At 49.8% G+C, this 23,065-nt stretch overlaps 1 protein-coding gene across 1 annotated transcript in view; it reads left to right on the top strand.

The window, feature by feature from the left end:
- Positions 1-21,660, top strand: part of MYT1 (myelin transcription factor 1) — a 34,104-nt gene extending 12,444 nt beyond the window's left edge. The window contains exons 9-21 of the mRNA XM_010283953.1: positions 815-1,029; positions 3,722-3,846; positions 4,525-4,794; positions 5,559-5,713; positions 8,477-8,539; positions 8,760-8,828; positions 12,954-13,016; positions 13,583-13,666; positions 17,757-17,978; positions 18,550-18,641; positions 19,557-19,660; positions 19,779-19,922; positions 21,407-21,660. Coding sequence (XP_010282255.1) covers positions 815-1,029; positions 3,722-3,846; positions 4,525-4,794; positions 5,559-5,713; positions 8,477-8,539; positions 8,760-8,828; positions 12,954-13,016; positions 13,583-13,666; positions 17,757-17,978; positions 18,550-18,641; positions 19,557-19,660; positions 19,779-19,922; positions 21,407-21,547 — 1,747 coding nt within the window. The 3' untranslated portion in view covers positions 21,548-21,660. The remainder of the gene's footprint in view (positions 1-814; positions 1,030-3,721; positions 3,847-4,524; positions 4,795-5,558; positions 5,714-8,476; positions 8,540-8,759; positions 8,829-12,953; positions 13,017-13,582; positions 13,667-17,756; positions 17,979-18,549; positions 18,642-19,556; positions 19,661-19,778; positions 19,923-21,406) is intronic.
- The last annotated feature ends 1,405 nt before the right edge of the window (positions 21,661-23,065 follow it).

The following is a 23,065-nucleotide window of genomic DNA, read 5'->3' as shown; positions in this document are numbered from 1 at the left end:
AGCGGGATAAAAACCGCAGTTCGAGCCCTGAGCAGCACTCCCACAAAGGCATCGAGGTCCGATTCATTTATTTATTTGCTCCCCGGGACGGCTGAGCACCCTGGCGCAGCAGCGCTCGGTGCTTTGGAAAGGCCATTTAGGGCGATTACTTATTTATTTGCAGCGGAGCCCGCGCTGGGCGCAGAGCGCTCTGAGCGCGTCACGAGGACGGTCCACGCTCCAAGGAGCTCCCGCTCCGAGGACTCGCTGGTGGAAAGAGGTCACGGGAAGGAGAATAACAATAAGCCATTTATGTACAATTTATATGCAAGACAAATTGATTCACGATAGGCAGCCCAGCGGAAGCGGGGCTTTAAGAGGGGCTCCGCGGGCGGGGGGGGGGGCCCCGGTACAGTGAATCCGCAGGGGGGAGCGGAGCTAAACTGGGGTCCTCACGCCTTCGTGTGCCATCCTGTGTCACCGGCCCCGCGAACGGGGGACGCCCAAGTTTCTCCCGCTGTTGGAAAATGCTGCCACACCACGGCAGCCTGCAAGAACACTGTTTTGCGTGAGATTGGCACCTTGGTGTTTTGCCTCGAGAGAGAGAAAGAAAACAAAAGGTAAAAAAGGGGAAGAAATAAAAAAAGAATTTAAGAGACCCAAAGCAGACGCAGACTTGCTGAGGGAGAGCAAACGGGCTGTCACAGCCTCCTCTTCGCCAGTAACCCCTTGGGGACAAGGCGCAGCTACGCGTCCCCATTGCGTCCGGTCCCCTCCCAACAACCATCTTGTCGAGGAAAAGAGAAATCACTGTTGCTCGTTATTTCATCCTCAGGCCTATGTGCTTTGTGAAGCAACTGGAGATCCCTCAGTATGGAAGCTACCGGCCCAACATGGTCCCAGCAACCCCCCGGGCCAACCTGGCCAAGGAGCTGGAGAAGTACTCCAAGGTCACCTTCGATTATGCAAGTTTTGATGCTCAGGTTTTTGGCAAACGCATGCTTGCCCCAAAGATTCAGACTAGCGAAACCTCACCTAAAGCCTTTAAATGTAAGTTGGGAGCGGAGGTGGGCTGGGTATTGCATTTTCTGCCTTTCTCAGCGTGTCGCGAGGCTCTTGGGGTCATGGCTTTGGGGTGATGGGAGACTCGGGGCTGCGTCGCTGGATGCCTCCTGCTGCTGTGAGGCAGGGGGGCGAATGGGGACGGGGGAGCCCACGATGGGTCCTGTGCCACGTACCCGGCAGAGAGAAGAGCCCGTGGCTGCCGGTAGAGCTTTGCTTGGGGGAGAGTGGCTTTGGCTTTGGGAAGAACTGCATCGAATGGTGGGAACATTAACCTGAGCGATGTCTCTAGGTGGGATAAGTTACACAGTTGTCCTCAGTCGGTCCCCGCTGCTTTGCAGTTCGTATCTATCGATCTGTCTTTCCCCATCAAGCTAAATGGATTATAGTTTTCTTCTCTTCCATCTTATATATGACCCACTCCACCCATTTGTCTTCCGTGCTGTGCTCTCCAGCTCTGCTACCTATCGATCACCCACCTCCTATGTCCCAGCTCCTTCCTGTCGTAGGCACCCACCTCTGCTCTGCACCAAGGACCTTGCACTGGTTACAACAGTGTGCAACAAGAGTGTGGGTGAAAACGAAATGGCTAAATAAACCCTCAGGGGCTGGGCTGTCAGGAGCAGGAGGGAAGCTGCACGGGGAGCCAGCCTGCCACAGGCTGATGCTAAACCTCCTCCTTCCCTTCGGCACCAAGTGTGCACCTGAAGACATCTTTCCGAGGAGAAAAAAAAAAAAAGAGAGAAAAGATTTAGGAGGCCAGTTTGCAGAAGTCAGCAGCCTCAAGAGTGCTTTCTGTCTGGCTAATCCCACCTCCACGATCCTGTTTAATCCTGATGCAGCTGCTCTCTAAAAAGTGCTCGTACTTGAAAGCATCCCGGTTGTTGCACTACAATGGAAGCGCCTTTATTACAGTACTAAATCTGTAAAGGATCAGACAATGCAATTGGATGGAGGCCAGAGAGCACAACTGCCACTGTCATCCTGGGTTAGGGCTGATGGAAAAGTAATTTGTTTCCCAGCACAAGTGATTCTCTTGCTGAATAGATTGTGTTATTTGCAATATTAGCAAAGAATTTTCAGGGTAATTGTACTGACAAAAATAATTCCAGCAGACCCACTAGGATAATCCTTTCTACTTTTTCTCATCACTTATTTTACTAATTTGCTGATTGCGAGTCTATTAGTGGTAGAAATCCTTACGAAATGGAAAAGCATCGCTGAGCCTACGGTGTGAAATTGAAATTGGCATCTCACGGTCCTGGACGCTGTCAGGTTGGGCTGGCAAATACCCGCACCCCGCCGCAAAGGCGGGGATTAAACCGGACTCGAAAACAAGCAGCCATACACAAGAATTACCATTTGGGCAAACCTCCAATGAGTTAATCAAAGCGACAAGATGAATATGATTGCCAATCATAGCAGGGAAATCTGTTCCTTTCACCGAGAACTTATTTTAAAGAGATCTTCATCCATCCAGAGGGATTTATATTCCCCTGCATGTGTGTGCGTAACTCCCATTAATGTCAATACGCATTATATACGCACACAGCGAAGAAGAAAGCAGTCCTCGGGAAGATTAGCATTTTATAGTGTCTTATATTACAAGTTGGTAACGGGAATAATGAAATCGCTTTGCTCTGTAGCCACATCAACCGAGGTTGTCTCGCTGCTTCGCCATCGCCGGGCCAAAGCTTGTGAGTCTTCCTTGGCAAGACTCCCACTGAAGGGGGTAGATTTTTTTCCCCCCAAAAAGGGCATAGTGAAATGAAGCAAGAATTGGAAGATTTTGCTAATTGATTCAGAATACAACCCTGCAATCGTTCAAAATCAGACGATCCCCGGGTTGCACCTGCTGAAACTACTGACTTCAGAGGGACTCTGCGTGGGTCAGGGCCCTCCCAAATGGGACCAGGTTCAAGATTAGGGCAACTTTGATTGTGGATTAACCCTGGGAAAAACTCGCTTTCATTTCATAGGGTGTAAAGAGAAATTGCATCGCTGGCGTTGCACTGCTGTGTGTTGTGGTGTGCAGCAACGGTGCGGTGTCGTGGCCACGCGCGGCTGTGTAAAAGGTCCTGTTATTCAGGCATATTTAAATGATATGTCAGCTGCCAGAAAACCCATATTTCACTGGTGTCCTTGTCAGAAGCGCGTATTTCATGGCCATGGATTTGCTATTAATGTAATTTTTTAAATTGTAAGTTTTCAAACATGCTACAAGAAATCTCCCGGTAAGTCAGCTCTGCAGATAAGTTATGAACATAGGGAGGACAATAAACAAGGAGCCAGGGAGCTTCTCTAAGCTCTCTCCTCTAACCAATTCCACCGAGGAGTAGCTTTAATGAAGAAAAGCACTCATGTTCTGGGGGCTTGATGGCAGAGTCAGTTAATGGATGAAGTTTTCACACTGAGAGACCGTTGCAAAGCCGCAGCCAGCACTGCTCCTATTGCACGTCCCCAGTTACGAAATAGCCCGTGGCTCGGGCTGCCACCGGAGCTGCTCTCACGTTAGCTGTGTCAGACTGACCTGACCTCTCATCGCTGCCTGTGCCGGTTGTACTTTAGCCTTGTGTTGTTCCTTCTCTTTTTATTCCAGCCAAACCTTTTCCAAAGGCCTCTTCCCCCAGCCACAGCCCCTCCAGCAGTTACGTGAAGAGCACTTCATCTTCCTCCACAGGCTTCGACTACTCCCACGATGCCGAGGCTGCGCACATGGCTGCCACTGCCATCCTCAACCTCTCCACCCGCTGCTGGGAAATGCCGGAGAATCTCAGCACCAAGCAGCAAGAGGCCCCCGGCAAGGTGAGCCGAGCGAGCCCGGGGACCACCGCTCCAGCGCACGGTGCAGTGGGCTAAAACCTGAAGTTTGGGATGGGAGAAACACCTTTTTTTTTACCCTCCCTTTCATTTTGTTCTTTAAATATAGAGGGGATAGAGACTCATCACGTATCACCCTTCCGTTCCCTGCTTTGGGCGATGCAGTTTGGAGGAGGTAACCTTGGCTCCTAGTGTGTCATGGAGGTCCATCGTGGTTCAAATGACCCACCCGAGATGAGCATCGCTCCTAAGCAGAGTCTCAGGGCTGGTTTCAGTTGCTCACTGGTCTATCTGATGCCATTTGAGATTCCCCTCTTGTGTCCTGGCTGATGTCCAGCTATTTTTCAGAGGAACACAGGTTTTCCAGAAGTCCCATGTTGCATCCCCAGCTTTGGGCAGATGTCTTAGATACCATGGCACATCTTAAATGGCACTAGATGCCTGTGTTCAAGCAACTGAGTCAAAACGCCATGTTGCTGGCAGCAGAGGAGTGCATTTGCATGGCACGTTTCTGAAAATATTTATGAAAGAGCATCCCTTTCCATTCAGTTCCTTCTAACTGACTGCGGAGAGCCCCCCGCGCTGCAAAAGACAAATGGGGGCAAGGTCCCTGGAGGGAATTGCTGGCAGCTGCTAATGTTGGGCGTGTTTCCAACCTTTCAGCCCATGGACATCGAGGTAGATGAAAATGGGACTCTGGACTTGAGTATGAACAAACACCGCAAACGGGAGAGCACCTTTCCCAGCAGCAGCAGCTGCAGCAGTAGTCCCAGCATGAAGTCCCCAGATGTGTCCCAGCGCCAAAACAGCACCAGTGCCACGAGCAGCACCATGACCTCCCCCCAGTCCAGCCAGACCTCCCGCCAGGATGAATGGGATGGGCCCATTGACTACACTAAACCAAACCGTCAGCGGGAAGAGGAGCCAGAAGAGGTGAGCAGTGACTTTTGATGTTTAAATAACACCTCGTGGGGGATTGAATGCCATGTTTGCTTGCATAGTTGTCCTGTTTTTCCCTGGAATTCCTACTTTGCCCTTTGAGCCTAATAGAGAAATATTATTAGCTTTGTCAGTGCTGCCAGGCATCAGCTGGGGACAATCAGGCAGGAGACAGAGCTGTCCTGGGGTGCACGTGGGTGCTCTTGGCTCCATTGGGGTGCTCTTGCCAAGAAGGAACCCACCGCTCGCATTGTCCTGGGTCTGCAGTGCTTTCTTCATTGTAAATCCTTTGAGCTCATTTGCACCAGTGATGCTCCTGGTGACGTTCCCAGGATGATTTATATCTGCCATTAGCAGATGTCACTAACATTAATCCTTGCAGGCGAGGGAACCCAGCCATTACCTCTTGGCGGTGGTGAGCATCCTGGTCCTGGAAGCAGCACACTGCTGCTCTGCCTGTGTGGAGGCAGGTGCTGCTGAGGATGAGTATGGGTGGACTGCACTGATCTTCATCCCTTCAAGACCTTGTGAGAGCCAGGTGTTAATCCCTGTACAGCCACGTTTTATGCATTTCTCCTATAAATAGAGGAAATTGCAGACTATTTGATCTCTGGTTTGGGTACTTCAAGGCACTCGCAAAAGGGCTCAGGAGTGTTGGCAAAGCTGCATTAACAGGGATGAACCTGGGATCCTTCCCCACCACGGCTCAGCATCAATGACCACCACTACAACCACTTTTCTGGGCTGTTTTCTTGCAGTCAGAGCCTGCCGCCCACTCTTTTGCCTCCTCGGAAGCTGATGAGCAGGAAGTGTCGGAGGAAAACTTTGAAGAACGAAAATATCCAGGGGAAGTTACTTTAACCAACTTCAAGCTTAAATTCCTGTCCAAGGACATCAAGAAAGAGCTGCTCACGTAAGTCCTGCCTTCTTGTCTCTTCCTCCAAACTGTATAAAATACATACACAGGACAGCCAGGCTGGTAGGAAACAAAATTTCTTAGCAAATACATTTTAAAAATTAAAAGTGTAGTTCCTTTTCTGACTGTGATTGGTCTTATCTCATCTAAGCTGTTCAACTGGAAGCTCAAAGAGGAACCCTGTCCTCGTACAACTGCTGATCCATGAGGCACATGGCCTTGAAACTTTGCAGTGATGAAGGGATCTTTCTGGGGAGCTTGGTGCTCTCAGGATTCACAGATGTGGATGTGGAAACCTCTTTGCAGAGACCTTTTTCCCTGTGTTTTCCTGCAAGAGTGTTTCTGGCACAGTAATGGAGCCTGTCCAATCTCTTGCCCCCTCGTTTTGGGACACTGGGTGATGCTGTGGAGTCAAGAGCACCCAAGGGATCTCAGTACTGCCTCAATGAGGGTGTTGAACTGCAAGGTGCCTCGTTGGGCAGGCAGGACTTGGCTGTTTAACATAGAGCATGGAGTCCCATCACCATGGTACTGCAGGGCCACAAAACGTGAACTAGGGCTACAGCAAGGTTGCATCTTACGTTGGAGAGAGATCTTAACCAAAGTTGTGTATTCTTGGCATTGGGTGGGTGGAATTATAGGCCCAGGCCTATTCTTTTAGACGGAGTACTGCTCTGCATCCACACTGATCTCCCAAACTCATGGTTGACATTTAGGGCCTGATCCAAATGCTGCAGCCTGGACATGGCTCTGACCTAGTGGCAGGTCGGGATCAGTCTGGGGGTTGTGATGGGGAGGTCTCACCTCCCAGGCACCCCACCAGTTCTGATGCGCTTGGGCCTCTCTCCTGTCCATATGTTGAAGAGGGAAGAGTGGGCAGGCACCATTTTGCTGACCGTATAAAACGCAGCTCATGACTTGGCTACGCGAGCAGGAGGCTGAGGGAGCAGACAGGCAGGGAGGAGATCCGTGGGGACAGAGCAGCAGCAGCATCTTCCCTAAATGAGCAAAGCGCGGACCAGCTGCCCTATGCAAGCTCTAAAGGCTTTGTTAAACCCAGCAGCGACGTGAACAGCAATTTCTGAGGTAGAGCCCTGAAGTCCTCCTGTGCCGTAATTGTATTATGAGGGCAGAGAAATTTCCTAAATGGAAACAGCCCTGGAATAAATAAATGGTGTCGTGGGCAGCCCTGAGCCTTCTCTCCCCATTTAGCATCCTTGCTCCTTTCTGGCCCAAGGGCCATGATGAATTAGCTGTAGTTAACTCAGGAGCAGACTTGCCCTCTGTGCCTGTTTGACGCTCCGTGTCTGGGTGCAGTTCCTGGCCACCTCCAGGCACTGATGGCAGTCGCAGTGAAGGTGCTCCTCACCTCCGTCTTCTTGCTGCCCTGCTGTTGGCACACGGGTGGGTACCACGTAGAAACACATCACGGCTGCTCATACATCTTCCTTACCTCATGGCTCTCTACAGCTACCCGAAAGGGGGTTGTGGTGAGGTGGGCGTTGGTCTCTTCTCCCAAGTAACCAGCAATAGGATGAGAGGAAATGGCCTCAAGTTGCACCAGGGGAGGTTTAGATTGGATATTAGGGAAAATTTTTTTATGGAGAGAGTAGTCAAGCATTGGCACAGGCTGCCCAGAGAGGTGGTGGAGTCGCCATCTCTGGAAACGTTCAAAAAACGTGTAGATGTGGCACTTCAGGACATGGTTGAGTGGGCACGGGGGCGTTGGGTTGGTGGTTGGACTTGATGATCTTAGAGGTCTTTTCCAACCTTAATGATTCTGTGATACCAGTGCCGGCTCTAGGGCCCATGGTGTTTGTGTGGGTTTTGTGGCTGTGAAAAGAACTCAAGGGTGAGCAGAGATATCCGCATCCTCAGGACTTAACCTTCCAGGCCAACCTGTGCCAGGACATCCCTGCAGTGTCCCAGGACATCCCTGTGCTCTCCCAGGACATCCCTGCCCTCTCGCATGCCCCTGGCTTTGGGCAGGCAGGGCACTACTGTGCCTGAGCCTCGCTGCTCATGCACAAACTGGTTTTTATTCCCTGGACACCGAGAAGGGATGACACCTTTTCCCATCGCTCGTGCAAGTGCGGTTCCTGGGGAGGCAGCGGGGAGGGACGGGTGGGAAACGCAGCCCGGCACAGGCAGCAGGCGGGACGTGGCAGCTTCTGCCTGTCCTCAGTTTAGGAGCTCCCAGGCACACGAGTCAGAGGTTACTTTTACTCCCCTTCCGGGGTGAACAGTGTTTTCAAGCTTTTCTCTGTAGCTATAAGGGCTGAAAAAGAAAAGGAACCATTTCAGAAAGCTGAAATCTGACGCTTCCAGGGAATAAGCTGATTCCTGCAGCCAGAACTTCAGGATTGCAAAAATCATCCAAACGGGCAGCACCAAGACAGTGGGGTTCGTGCCTGTTTGTTTATGCCACCCAGCTCGGCTGCCACCGAGCAAACCAAGCATTATTTTGAACGCTTTCTCTACATTTGCCACAGATTTTTTTCAATTTTTTGTCCAATTTTTTTCAGAATCCTTGTGATCTTTTGGGAACGAAAAAGGGAGGGAGGGGAGCTGGAAGGGAAACAGCTGGTTTATTTGCATGCAAACACAGAAGCACACGCCGAGGTCTGACGGAAGGAGCCGGCGTAAGGGGTCCGGCTGAGCCCCCCGGCAGACAGCTCAGCGGGCTTTGCGGATCCCTGGCTCTCGGGTGAATCCATTCCTTTCCAGCACTTAACACTCGTTGTTGTTGTTGTTGCCCAGTTGCCCAACGCCAGGCTGTGACGGCAGCGGACACATAACGGGAAACTATGCCTCTCACCGCAGGTGGGTTGACCTTTTTTTCATCATTTGGACTCTAAAGACAACTTTTTTTTTTCTTTTAGTGTATTTTTTGACCATGTGGATAGTTTGGTTCTGTTTCCTCCCCACCTTCTGTTGCCCCTCTCCCTCCCCACACCCTGGCCCTTTTTCTTTTTCCTTTTTTCTTTTTTTTTTCTTTTTTTTTTTTTTTGCTTATCCAGATATTCCATCTCTTCTCTTTCAGCCTTTCTGGTTGTCCTCTTGCTGACAAGAGCCTCAGAAACCTCATGGCTGCCCACTCTGCTGACCTCAAGTATGTTTGCGCTCAACTTGGAACTTCCTTTTTTTCTTTTTTTTTTCTCCACCCTTTTTTCTCTCTTCCCCCTCCCTGCTTCCCCTCCTCTTGCTCTGCTTTTGCTTTGCCATCCCCTCCCTTCTCTTTTCAAAGAGCCGATCGAAATCCGCTTGCGAGGAGCTCTGGTGGAGTCCAGCCTCCAGCTGCCGCCTTGGGAAGAGTCAGCATCACGGAGCAAGGCTTATTTTGGGGAGGGGGGGTCACAGCAGCGATCAGAAATAACTTGGACCCTTGGCAGGTTTCTTTTGAGCACTGTAGAAACATGTGATTTTCTTTTTCATTTGGTGTCTTTTCCCAAGCTCTTGTTTCCCTAGTTTGTGCCATAATCCTTTTCTTCCAATGTTTTTGTACGGCTCTCAAATAATCCAAAGCCTAGATAAAGGCACACGCTTTATTTTTGGGTAGAGACACAGCTGGGAAAATACTGCCAGGACATAGTGAAGCCAACTCTTTTGGAGAACCTGGGATGCTAATTTTACATTAAATTTTAGGGGTAGTTTGGGATGCAGTGACAGGTTCCTATTCATTTCCATGGGAGTTTGATTTGCGAGGGAATGAAAGAGGGAGCAAGCAAATGCTTGGTGAGGCTGGGTCCTGGGCCAGTGGTAAAAGGCTCACGGGCACACCAATTTCCTTGTTTCTCTTTCTACTCCTGAAGGGAGGAACACGGTTTTGACATTTTCATTCAAGTATCTTCCTCTGAATCCTGTTTTCAGCTTTGCTGCTGTCTCCCCAACGCTCCTCACTCTCACTAGGAGCTTATTCTTCACAAGAGGGTTTCCCAAATGGTCCCTCAGGTTGCCTCCCCTAAAGAAGGGTTTAATAGAAACTGTATTTAAAATAGATGGAGACACTGGAGGGACCCTAAAACTTCTGCACTCAACCCACATCTTTAGGGAAAAGCTAACTGTGAATTTTTTTTCAACATCTCTTCCATGGAGCCAGCCTATCTTTGGAGGCTGATTCTCCTCTTAGCTCCCTGCTTTGCTGAATCCAGTTTCAGGATTATTTAGACGCTGAGGTATTCATAACTATAACCGAAGAGCCTCTACTGAGAATAAAACCTCATGGGAGACTTCACATTGTGCAGGCTCATCACACACAAAAAAGGTGTCCTGTCTGCCATCAATGCTACTTGGAGCCATGGTAGGAGAGTCAGGTGGGAGCCCCTTTGGCCGTTGAGGTGGTCAGTAAAGCCCCAAATCCCTTTTTGGTGGCCTGGAGGGCAGCGTGGGTCTGGGACTGCTCCGCACTCCACCACTGACGTGGGTGCTGGTGCCAGGAAGAATGTTCCTTAACTGCCTGCTCCTTATCACAGAGGTGGGAAAAGTAGCTGGATTAGTTGATATTAATAGAATATGCTCGTGGATGGAAAGGACTCGCATGATTAGCGCTAAGTACACTTAATCATGCATTATAGACAATATACATTTTGAAGGAACCTCTTAAGAGAGCTTTGCTGAACTGCTGTTTCTCCAACAGCCTTAAAGAATAGCCCAGTGATCAGGCAATTAGTGTTAAAGATATTAAAAGCTCCCAGGAACAGTGCCCATTTCCAGTAAGGGCCTGGAGAAAAAGCGAATGGGGTCGTCCCTGAGACTGAGCATCACGCCGAGCCTTGTGCAGCATCCCCTGCTCCCCTTGGGCGTCTGATGTCAGCGCTTTTTATTAAAATACTATATAGAACAGGAGAATTCTGGCCAAAACAAAGCCTTTTAATGTTATTTCCCAAGTACTGCTTTTTTTCTATGTCCTGGTGAGGACGGCAGCAGAGAAGGGAGGAAGGGAAGAGGATTTTGAGGTATTACAGATACCACAGTCATAGCTTTCCACAACTTCAGATAAAGCCATGTCAGTGCTTCTATTATAAATTCTATTCCAGGGGTTAATATCCCTGATATAAAAAAATAGCTCCAGGCTGGAACATGCAATAAAAGGTCTCTGTTGGTATGATTTGTCTCCAGATAATTAAAAATAAAAATCAAATCACTTCTCTCCCTTCTCTAAAAGTCCTGAAAGGCAAAAAGAGTTCGGCGTTAGTGTTTTCATAATTTCATCCCACCCTGAAGCTAGAACAACAAAGGAATAGTTTTGCTTTCTACTTAAAGAGCGTATCACAGGGAAATGTCACACTCACCTCCTAAACCTGTAATCTCTAAATGCGTTAGAGAACCTGCACCCTCATCGAGGTCCTGCTGGATATGTCCCTTCTCCTACTGCACCGGACCTATGTGCTTTTATGTTTTCTTGGGTCTGAGCAGGCTGAGCCTTGGCCCTGACTTAGTCTCTCTGCCACCCTTCTGGGGCGAGGACATGTCCTGCTCTCCCACCCTAAGAGATGCCCATTTTTTTCTCCAATAGAAACTATTCAATGACCCACAAGTGCCAAACCCTCCCTCAGAGCTGGTGCAAAGAGGAGAATTTTGGTATTTTCTGACCCCCCAAAAAAACCCAACCCTTCTTAAAAGGCCATTTTCCAAGCTGCAGAACTAAAGGCATCTGTGGAAATCATTGTCCCATTGACTCTCAGAGGCCAGAGCACCTCAAATATACCGTTGCCTAGGGCAGGCACACGCATATTGCCCTTCCCGCCGGCAGTGACCTCAAAGGCTGCCCGTGCACCACCGCGCGTTGCCCATCAGTTCACCGGGGTGTCCTGGAGACACACCGATCCCTGCTCTGCTGTGGGGTGCCGACCGCTGGGACCGAACCAGCCACCAGTGGCTTTGAAAATGGGGATCGAGAAAGTGGGGGCACAGTAAAATCCGCCCTGGAAGGCAAAGGGCTCTCTGCGAGCTTGCGGTCCTCTGCGAGCTTTGCCTGCTCTGGCTCAGAAGCGAACGCCGGAGCATCTGCCGCTCGTCCCGCGGCAGCACCGTGGCTTCTCTCCCCCCAGTCCCACTCGCTTGACTCACAGAGCGAATCGGCCGGCTGGCACACGCGTCCTTGGCGAGGACTCCTCGCCTCTCTCCCTAGTCCCCGCGACAACTTTTATGTCCGTCACATCACCTACAGCATTCGGAGCAGATCTTTGTGCTCATGGTACCTCATATCCCCTCACCCTTTTTTGCTTCTGTGCCCTTAATGATGCGGTGCTTAACTTGCGCCGTTACCCTCGCCGCTGCTCGGCGGGGCTCGCACCCCTGCGAGCCTTCGTGCAGCTTTGTGCCATCACAGAAGTGCTCTCCTGGCTTTGCTTTCGGTCACGTCCCAGCGCGGTGGATGCTTCCCTGCAAACCCGTGATCACGGCTGCATCTTCAGAGACCCCTTTGTAACGGCAGTGGTTGAGGACCGAGATTTTTGCACCGAAGCGCCAAAAGCTGCTGGCACACCGTGCGTGGTGACCTGGTGGGCGCCAGCTCAAGGCCCCCAGGCAGCTGTCCCCTCGCAGCCCCCCGTCCCTTGCCCATGCTGTTATGGGAGGAGGAGACCCGAGGTTCACCGAACCTTTTCCCTCCTATTCCTTCATTACTTTCCATCAGAGACATTGGCCAGTTTTGGACTCTGAGGATCCTCCTGTGGTGGGGTGTTTGCCCTCAGTGAGATTAGCCCCCACCAAGTCACCCAGAACTAAGACCTTCTGTTGGGCTTCCTCTTGGTGGTGGCCGAGGTGGCTCCGTTGTCCAGACTTGTAGGCTATTTTTCTGGTTTCTTGTTTGTGCTCACATCCAACCCAGTGGCCCTGGATGGTAACTGCTGTCTCCTTATGGCTTCCTCAAGAAGACAGACACTGTCCCAGAAGTCTTTTGTTTTTGGCTTATTATCATCTCCTGAGCTGCCCTCTTTGTGAGAGTGGGACCCGCGTCCCTCCGCCGGAGAGCAGCCACCCACCACGCTCCCAACAGCCTCACCTCTTCCCACCGATGTTCCTCTCCAACACACCACGCACGCAGCGATGCATCGCCGTTGATGCCATGGATTTTACAGACCAGACCTTGTTCTTATGACGGGAGAAGGGGCAGGAAGAAAAACCCTGCGTCTGTGTTGACAGTCCCTAGATTTCTCTTTGAAATGAGCTGTCGCAAAGCGTCGATCCCCCGCTCGCATCCCCAGCCTAATCTGAGCCTCCCTTTCCTCCGCAGGTGCCCTACTCCTGGTTGTGATGGCTCTGGTCACATAACAGGAAATTATGCATCGCATAGAAGGTAAGATCTTCCTTAAATTATTTTCTCTGTAACCTCTTTCTGGTTTTTTTTTTTTTTTCTCCCCTGCAGTGGGCAGAGTTGTAAAGTTCTGAATAAAACATTAATGTTACTGACAACTGAAGCCTATTTTCATCTCTTTAATCTGACTTCTCTTTTTTTTTTTTTGATGTTTCCAGCATCTGATTAGAAGCTCCCTTCAACAAAATGAAAGACAAAGGGTCAGATTTTAGCTGATGCAATGTTCCTGTTAATAATGCTACCTATTTATGACTTCTATTATCACTTTAGAGCATTAATAGCAGAGATCTGAGCCTTCTGTTTCAACAATTCCATTAAATATCGCAGGCTGTTAGCAGATATCTTCTTATCTAGACACCATTAATTACTGTCCATCTCCCTCAATTTTGTATTTTTTTTTTCTCCCGACTTCTCGTCATGTGAAGCTGCAAAAGGAGGGAGATCAAAAACACTGTGCCAAATTCAAGGGAAAGATGACTGAAGCAGGGGAATAGCAAATGCAGTGATTCTGCCAGTGAGACAGGCCTTTCTTCTCTTTTTAACCACAGTCTGTCAGGCTGCCCTCGTGCCAAGAAAAGTGGGATCAAGATCACCCCAACAAAGGATGATAAAGAAGACCCAGAGCTGATGAAGTAAGTCTAGATGAAACTCCCGAGCAGACCCGTTCGCTCGATCCCCTTTGCCTTGCACAGCGTCACGCAGGGCAGCAGCACCCATCCCGCTCGCGCTGCTCAGGGCATCATCTGCCCGCGCTGGAGCGGGCGCTGCCGAAGCTCCGCTGCTGCTTTCCGGGGAATTTTTCCCTGATTCCAAAAATGGTGTTGCAATTTTGAAATTGAATTGGAAAATTGGGCGGTGGGGAAGTAACGGTGTGGTTTTTCTTGTCTGTTTTTGTGTATGTGAAAGGTAAGCTGGTGGGGCACGAACAGTTCCTCTCCTACCTGTGCTTTATATAATTCCTAAAAAACCCACCAGTGTTGTAAATGAGGGTAAAGCCCCACAGTCAAGCAAAACATCGCAGGTTTTCGGGCAGCAATGGGCAGGTGAGGGGTGCCGGTGGATTTGCTTAACTCCCAGGAACACGGTAGAAATAGAAACTCTCCAGCACTGAGCCGCGTCAGGATCTGGTAAACCTGAATAAAATGCGTTTTGTGGAGTCTTTGCCACGGCTGAATATTCAAAGCAAACTGAAAAAGCCTTTCTCTACTGCCTCGGGCTGAATTTTTCAAAACATCCCAGGGGGTTTATTCCTACTGGGAACAGAGATTTTAAATCTCTTAGTCTGCCTCAGGAGCTTTCGTGTGCTGTGAAATCCATCTGTCCCCACTTTTAGCAAGCCCCAGCATCACGGGCTCAGCGTCCAGGGCCTGACGCAAGGTTCGGGGTCTGTGTCTCGTCCCCTCACGCAGCTACAGGACATCAAAGCCTTTACAGCAGGACTGGGGCCAGCACTGACTCCAGCATCCTATCTTTTTGTTGACCCAGAGCATCCCCAGCCTTCCTGGAGCCTTTCCACTCACCCAGCAAGTGCGGGTGGAAGAGGGTGAAAAGAAATGCGGAAAAACTTATCAACCCTCTCCAAGAGTTTTTGGATGCCCGTGGGCACTGGCATTTCTGGCCAAAACCCTTTGGCTCAGCAGACTGTCCCCAAATGCACCTTTTTTCCTCATTTTAGCCCTAGGGCAGGTCTTGCCCTTGCGGAAGAGCAGAGGTGCATGCCTCTGCAGACCCGGGTTTTGCCCCGGAGCAGAGGCTGAGCCGCAGCGTGAACCGGTGGGTGCGGGAGAGCCCGGCGGGGGCTGCGGGAAAGCGGGATGTGCCAGCGGGGGAAGGACCTTTAAGAAAGAGATGATATTTGAGCCATCTGCTCTGTTCTTACTCCTCAGTCTACAGGAAGGAAAGCCTCCCAGTTAAATGAGCCATGTGATAATTAGCAGGAGTTAGCGGAGTTTATTAAAAATTAAGCAACCTACTCAGGAATCTGTGGGAAAAATCCTGGTTTTGGCTCAAATACACTGAATGGCTGGTGGTGGTGTAATGCCGTGCCATTAACGAGTTACACAGTGAAGGAAAGGACAAGCAGCGAGCGCTGCCGTGCAACGACCGTCCATTTGCTCCTTTTGGGGCAGTGGGAAGCCCCCGGCTGGGAGGTCGCCCCTCTCCACGTCTTCCCCGGGGAGATGTGCCCTGCGGGGCAGGAGAAGCCATGGCTTTGCTGGTCCATGCCTGCCCCGTTTGGGGCTGGGACCGGTCGGCGATGTGCCAAGCAGCTCCCCCAGTGTGGTTTCTCTGCAAAGAGATTGCTTCCCAGTGCAAGGAGAAAGGGGCTTTTACACGGCTCTTCTGTTTCGGGGCAGCTGGTGCCTGTACAGGAACATGGGACGAGCTGCCGGGGCATCCCCAGCACAACCAGTGGTCCCCCCCAGCGCCTGCACCAGGGCTTGGGTGTCTCCCAGCCCACCCTAAAGGTGTAAATGCTGGGAGGCTAAAGTGGCAAGAAACGGGATTGGAGCATCACCAGAGCTGGGATTTTCTGACTCCTAGAAAGCTGATGCTGTCCACCCCCGGACTGGCCGTGGAGGCTTGCTGAGGCTCTGCTGCTCCGCCTGCAGCGGGACCGCGGGCGGTGCCGGGTGGGCTGCTGGGGTCTCTGTGGCATGAGGACATGAAGGCATTCCCCAACATCCCGCGGCACGGGAAGCGACCCCCGGCTCCTCCGGTATGCCCAGGAGGAGCAGAAGCTCCTCTGAGACGTGCAAAACAACACGGTACGATGACCCCTTCGCTGCCGCCTTCCCGAGCCCTTGGAAAGGAAGGAGCTTCGCATGAAGGAGCTTTGGTGCTAAACCCATCCTCCGTCCGCACCAAGAGCCGCTTGGAACCCGGCCGAGTTGTGCACGTCGCCACCGAGGAGAAAGTCATTTCAGTCCCCGTTGTTTTTGCTGTTCATCCTTCAAGTAATTTGCTACGGACGTGATTGAACAGATCACCTCAACCTTCAGCCCATAAAAAGGAAGCATCCATGGCTGCCTAATATATCAAACGCTACTGGTGCTTCCGTTAAATAATAATAATTTTTAAAAATATTTTTTAAAAATGTCCAAGCTAGGTGTTTTGCACAATAAGGGTCTGGTTTATTTTTTGACAATGAAAATGTAATGAAACTTAATTCAACGGCGTAAAACATGTAATGGTTGGGCCGTAACGGCAGCATGCTAAATGCTGGGGGTTGTCTCTTTCTCTCTTGCTCTTCCCCCCCTCCTCCTTTTCCTCCTGAGGATTCAGTAATTTGCTCGTGATCATATAAAAGCAATGATGTTATGAATTTACTGAGGATCCTGCTGGCAGAGATATTATAAGTGAATTGTGCTGCATTTGCAGCTGATTAAAATCGAGATCAGCATTTTTCAAATTATCTTGGGAAAAGGCTGGGTGTACAGCTCCCCCCGTCTGCTGTCATCTCCCTTTTGTACGAAATATAAACAATCAGGGTAATCACTTCTGCGGTGAAACGCAGCTTGTGATTTTCAGGAGCAGCTCGGTGGATATTTTGCCGGGGAAACGTTAAGTCCCTGATTGCTTTCAAACTGAGGACACGCCGTTATTTTTGCCGTTTCTTACCTACTTTTCCTCCCACCCCTCCTTTTTTAGAGTAACCTCCCTCGAGTAATAAACTTTTAACTGTATTTATAATTGATTAGGATCTTTAAACAAATGCAGACCGCAGCAGAAAGCTTGATAGATACACAGGGCTTTGTCGAACGGCCGAATTCAGCGAGCACGGGAGAGCCTGCGAGCCTTTCAGAGGGGCACTCGTCCTCCTGGCACTTAGCGCAAGTCGCGCCCGCGCTTCCCCGTGGCGCCTCGCGGCCCCTCTCCACTCTGACCGCCATAAAGGCGGCACAAGCAGGGGGGTGGGAGGGCTCGGTGCCGCCCTGAGGGTAATTCCCACTCGTATCCCCTCGCGAGCGCAGGTTGAGCTCTCGGCAGCCGCGGGATGTGAGCCGGGAGGAGGAGGAGGAGGCACGCGAGGCCATGCCACGCCGCAGGCTGAGCGGTGCCCCGGGGTTTATTTGTCCCCTCTGATGGGGCTCAGAAACGCCCCGCACGCCCGTTTTGCAGGAGCAGGTTTGCAGCTTCTCGGTGCGCAGGCTGCAGCCCGGCCAGCTCCCACCCCGGGCCAGGGACGGGTTCACGGGGAAGGGCCGTGGCCCCGTGGGCACAGACGGTGCTCCTAGATTGCATCGACGGTGCCAGTTTAGGGCGACAAGTCGATGTCCTGGGTTCCTCGGCAGTAAGGGCGGGCAGAGCTGGCTGTAAAGGCGTGAAGGTTTGGCAGGAGCACGTCAGCCTTGGGTAACGTCGGGATCTCACGTCAGGCAGCCCAACCTGCCGTCTTTGCCCTCAGTGAGGCACCAAACACACGGCCTGGGACACCGCTGGGACCTGCCTTTGCTGCATGTGTGAGTGTGATGTGCCTGCACCGTCCTTCCCTCTTGCAGGATTTACCTTGGTTCCCTTTGGCTCTTTTGAAGGGACAGTCACAGCTCTTAATTTCCCATCCGCCATTTCCACCAACCAAGCACCTACCCCGCAGCGTCCAGATGAGATCCCCAAACGCGAACGCTCTCTTCCCAGGCTTCCTCATTGCTGCTCATCCCTAATTTCCTTACATCCCTCTTCATTCCCATGCTATAACTTTTGGCAATTCCCTGTGCCCAGGTGTCCGGTTCCTGGCTGCGTTGGGCTTGGACACATCAGTGGCAAATACGCCTCTCACCGGAGCGCATCAGGGTGTCCTCTCGCAGCCCGCAGGCAGAAGGAAGGATCGCTCAACGGCTCCTCATTCTCCTGGAAGTCGTTGAAGAATGAAGGCCCAACCTGCCCCACCCCAGGGTGCGATGGCTCCGGCCATGCCAATGGGAGCTTCCTCACTCACAGAAGGTAAATCACAGGGCTGAAATCACCATGAGCATGACAACATTGCCGGGGACTAACCCACCCGCCTGTAGGTGCTGCGTGAGCGTCGTTCAGCTCATCACGCAAGGCTTAGTAACTGCTGCTTTTGATGCTGAACTCAGTCAGGTTGCTCCAAGGTTGGAGTTGTCTGCATGGAAGAAAACGTGTAGTTGTTTTAATGTTGCAACAGTGAGGTGTGGATTGGGCAAAGTCGTGAAAAGTCCTTCCATGAGCAAGCCAGAACAGGACTTTGGCACCCAAAACAGGGGTTTGATGCCCAAACCAGCCAGACTCATCTCACCTTCCTCACCTGTCATGGCCCTCTCTTTTAGGAAACAATGTGGTTTTAAATCTTTGTTCAGAGAAAATTGCTCTCACTTTATAAATGGGGAGTTTTGTGGCATTATTCATAAAGCAATTTCCTCTGTACCATAAAAAGCTTTTAGAAGAACTGTCTCACAGCATAGACTCCACCAAATGGTACATGCTTTTGTTGGGAACATAAGCTCCTATAAACACCGAGAGTTTATGAAACCCATTTTTACTTGCTTTTCAGTTTGTCAGGGTGTCCAAGAGCTACTTTTGCTGGGAAGAAAGGAAAACTCTCAGGGGATGAAATTCTCAACACAAAGTTCAAGACCAGCGATGGTAAGGATTGTCACTCCTTTTGCCTTGCAGGTGCGTCAAGGTATTGAGCCCGTATATCTTTTCCTTTGCAGACTGAGCAGGTTTCAACAACTGAAATCTGGCCTCAGATTTGCAAGTTTATCATGTGCTATGAACACCCATTTCTCGGGTTGCTTGGACATGGGGGGTGGCGTGGTACCGGCACCGCTCCCCGAGCGACACACTAGGAGGGAGCAGCTGAAACGATAAGGAAGGAGTTTCCATTGTGAAATTCCAGGCAAAAAGAATTAATGTTGAAATTGAGATATTTTTTCAAATACTCATTGGCATTTTCACAAATCCTTTGCATTTGTTCAGCGATTTTCACCTATTCGGGGCTTTTAATCCTGCAGGTATTTCTGAATATGGAATTTTTATTAGCGACGGCACTTTGCATTTCCAGTGCTATCCCTGAGGTTTCTGTAGTATTTGACAAGGTTCAGGTATTCAGCTGGAATACTTACAGAGTTTCGAATCTATAAATACCTGCACTTTTCTAGAAATATTGCTTTATTTTATGAACCTTGAAATTTCTAATCAAGACATTGCGTGCGTTAGTTTTTTTATATGGCATCTTCCCAAACTCGGCACTGGACAGAGTGACCTGAGGTTTCAGGGCAATAAACCTTGCAGGGTGCACAGAGGTGCTGGACTCCAACTGCTATGCTGCCGTTGGCTTTTGCATTTACATGTTGACCTATAAAGTGTCATTGAATCCCGACGCTAAGAACATTACTAAAAAAAATAAAAAACAGGTGAGATATGACGATACAAAAGCAAAGGTGAGGACTTTGTGAGTGGTGATGTCTATGCAACAGGGTGGGCTCAGCAGAAAGCCCAACGTGTCTGCTTTTCCCACAAGCGTTTGCTGACTGCCCGTGACCTTCTCTCCTGCAGTTCTGGAGAACGATGAAGAGATCAAGCAGCTGAACAAGGAGATCAGTGAGCTGAACGAGTCCAACTCGGAGATGGAAGCAGCCATGGTGAAACTACAGTCGCAGGTTTGTGCCCTCGGACGTGCGCCCAAGACCGGGGACACACGGCCAAGCCCCGTGCATGGGTGGTAGCGGGTGCTGTTACGTGAGTGCTGATAATCCTGCCATGCTCCTTGCTCTGCAGATCTCCACCATGGAGAAGAACCTGAAGAACATTGAGGAGGAAAACAAAATCATAGAGGAGCAAAACGAAGCCCTGTTCCTGGAGCTCTCAGGGTTGAGCCAGGCTCTAATCCAAAGCCTTGCCAATATCCGCCTTCCGCACATGGTAAGAAACTTCGACAGTGCTCGCCCCAGCCAGCATGATTGAGGGAGCCGTGCCAACCCAGCTCCCGATAAGGCTCATGTACAATTAAAGAGCGGGAGAATTTCTCTACATGCACCTGTATGTCCTTTATAAGATCAGTACTTTTGCCTTTATCTCTGAAGCTTGCATTGTATCTCCCTTTTGTTGTCATTTTCTGCTGATCTCCCTTTGTATCTATTGTTCCGTCTCATTACATCTGGGAGCACTATCACAAAATAGGAAACTTTATCAAGGGCACCCAGCGCCTTTTAGGCTAAGACAGCACAAGCAGAGATCAGGAAGGATTGGATTTCAACGTCAGAAAGATCTTACAGCTCCTATTATAATGCAGGTAGTTTCAATTCGGTTTTGAATAGCTGGCAGCCAAAGAATACCATTCTTAAAGAGAGGGTATTTTGTTTAATTTAACAAGGTCTAACAGCCCACAGCATGTTACCATAGAGTTACTGCAAAATGAAAAGACTGCATTAAAATAGTAAAACCACAAAAAGCTATTAATTACCTTCCCTCTCTTCCCAGGAATGTAATTACTGTTGTCAAAACCAGGTGTGCGGAGGGGGGCTCGTGTTGTTGGGGAAGCTGTCCTCTTACAACTCTTTATAAAAAGACCATCGCATTCATCAGAGGAATGAGCTTTTGATTTCTTTTTTCGGCCAGCATTTTTTGGGGGGGGATGTGTGTGTGTGTGCAATCCTTTTCATTGGGTTTTGTATTTAAATTCAGGCTGGTTGGAGAGAAGCCATCCTCCAGCAGAGCAGTTTTGGATAGTATTCACCCAGCTGCCTAACTGGCAGAAAACCGCTCGCCAAGTGCTTTTCTGTAAAGTATTTGACACATAAAGGTCAAATAAACTGTTCAGCAAATATTTTTTCAAGGTTTCAGGCAACTCCAATTAAATAATGCCCACGAGACTTGTATGCTCATTTTATTTCTGTTCTTTTTCTTCCTTCTCCTTTTCTTTTTTCCCCATTAACTCCAAGTTAGATATTTGCAAGCTTTCTACGATACCACTCAAAAGCAAAAGCTGTACCGCAGCAGCACGCTGGTGTGGGCAGACGTGCGCCCGAGGTGACCGGGCTTCTGTCCTAACTTTGCCTTTGATTCCCGCCGTGATGCTTCAGCAGTCCCTGCCTCCTCTCGTCCTGCAGCCCTTTGCTTCCATGGCTTAATTCAGCCTCAAGCCTGTCAAACTGCCTGCGCGCACTTAACCTGATGCTGTTAATAGTTCCACGGGGCCAGTGCATAAAATTAAGGACCCAGTTAAGATCTGGCAGGATCAGGGCTGGCACGATGAGATTCCCGTACGTACAGCACTGCGCACAAAAAGGCTCTGGCATGGAGACCTTTGGCTGTTGGTGCATACACAGCTAATTAATTGCAAAGAAACATCTCAGCCTCTTCCTGCTCTAATACTAATGCTTTTATTTGGCTTTTTTTGGTTGCAGGAGCCAATTAGCGAGCAGAACTTCGATGCGTACGTGAACACGCTGACCGACATGTACACCAACCAGGAGTGCTACCAGAACCCGGAGAACAAGGACCTGCTGGAGAGCATCAAGCAAGCTGTCAAGGGCATCCAGGTTTAGTGCCATGGGATGGAGACAAGCAAATGAACAGACTGTAAGATGGAACTTTCCCTCCAAGTATTCAGGTTTACAAGTTAGAAAACTTGTTTAATGAATGAAAAAAAAAAAAAAAAGGACCAAAACGTAACCAAGAGGCCATTTCTGAGACATGGAACTGATTGAACTCAATGTTCTCGTTTACTTATCTTTGGACCTTCTTGAGAAAAGTGGGATTTTTCTACCTGGACCACGAGGTAGTTCAGGATGGAAGGTTAAATTCTCCAGTAGGCTGTGGGGCTTGGTAGCTGGTGAAGAGCGGGCGTCTTTCATGAGTTGCCATGCTCTTGCAGAGTTGATCCAAGAGTTAAAAAGTTACAAGAACAGGGTCTTGTCTGATCCAAGACTAGCGTATGACTGGCTTAAACCCTCATGTTGTCTATGGTTGTATGTCCAGATCACCTACTCACACATGAATTATGTTCTACGTTGCTACAAGTGCTGGAGCTGCAAGCTACCTGTAAATCTGAACCTGTGCTGGGCCTCCCAACCCCGAGGTGTTCAGATATCCACTGGGCATGGGAACTCTGAAGTATTATAAAGTAGCTTATTTTTATTTTCTGAAAGAAATCTGAAGAGCAGTTCTGGATCTCCAGTGGAAAGCGCAATGGAAAAAAGGTTCTCAGGGAAGCTTTTGGAGTTTGCAACTACAGTATTCCTTTGTCTGTCTTAAATATGAGAATAGCTATTATGAATAGGCCAATACCAGATATTTCATACAGAAGAATTCTTTTATGTGACATGGTCCGGTGTATATGATTTTTTGGAAGTCTATTTGATGACAGTTCTGGTTCTTTTTCATTACTGTGATCACCCTTACAGTGGCGCAGTACTGCCAGTCCGGAGATCATACATCAATGCCAGAGAACATTTGAGATTGCGATGAACAAAAAAAAAAGAAACAAAAACCAACAAAAAGAGATGTTAATTGATGGCCAGCAAAGTGCTTACCTACCATGAATCAGTAGTTGATTTCTTACAGGTATCCACAGGGCAATGGGTATTTTTTGGTTTGGCGTTCTACGTTTTGTGCAACAGAGCACAAGCGCCATTCTGGAAAAAAAAAAAAAAAAGGAAAAAAAAAAAAAGAGAATATTCAGGTATTGGGTATTCTTCCAAAGAAGCATTTTGTAAGCAGCTCGGTACACGCAGCCCACCGTGCACTTCAGGAACAACTCGCTGAATGTCTTTGCGACGCTGCCCTCCAGCACCCGCTCCATCGCGCGTGGGGCCGGCCGCCAGCCCGCGGGTTTGCTCTCCCCACGGTCGCTCCCGTCCGGAGCTCGCTGTCCTCCTGCTGCAAACACTCGGGAAGCAGAGGGGTCCAACCCCGCCGCCGAGGGGTCCCAGCGCGGGGTCGGCAGAGAGCCGGGGAGGATTTTGCTGGCCCGTACTAAAGGCAAGACTGCGGTGTCATTTCGAGCCCAATCCTGCAGATATTTAGGGCGTAATCCACGATTCGGAGAAGTCAGCCCGGCCTCG

This window comes from Phaethon lepturus, unplaced genomic scaffold (genome assembly GCF_000687285.1).
Source record: "Phaethon lepturus isolate BGI_N335 unplaced genomic scaffold, ASM68728v1 scaffold19920, whole genome shotgun sequence".
Classification (NCBI taxonomy): domain Eukaryota; kingdom Metazoa; phylum Chordata; class Aves; order Phaethontiformes; family Phaethontidae; genus Phaethon; species Phaethon lepturus.
Note: the sequence above shows the minus strand (reverse complement) of the source record. Positions and strands in the feature narration are given on the sequence as shown.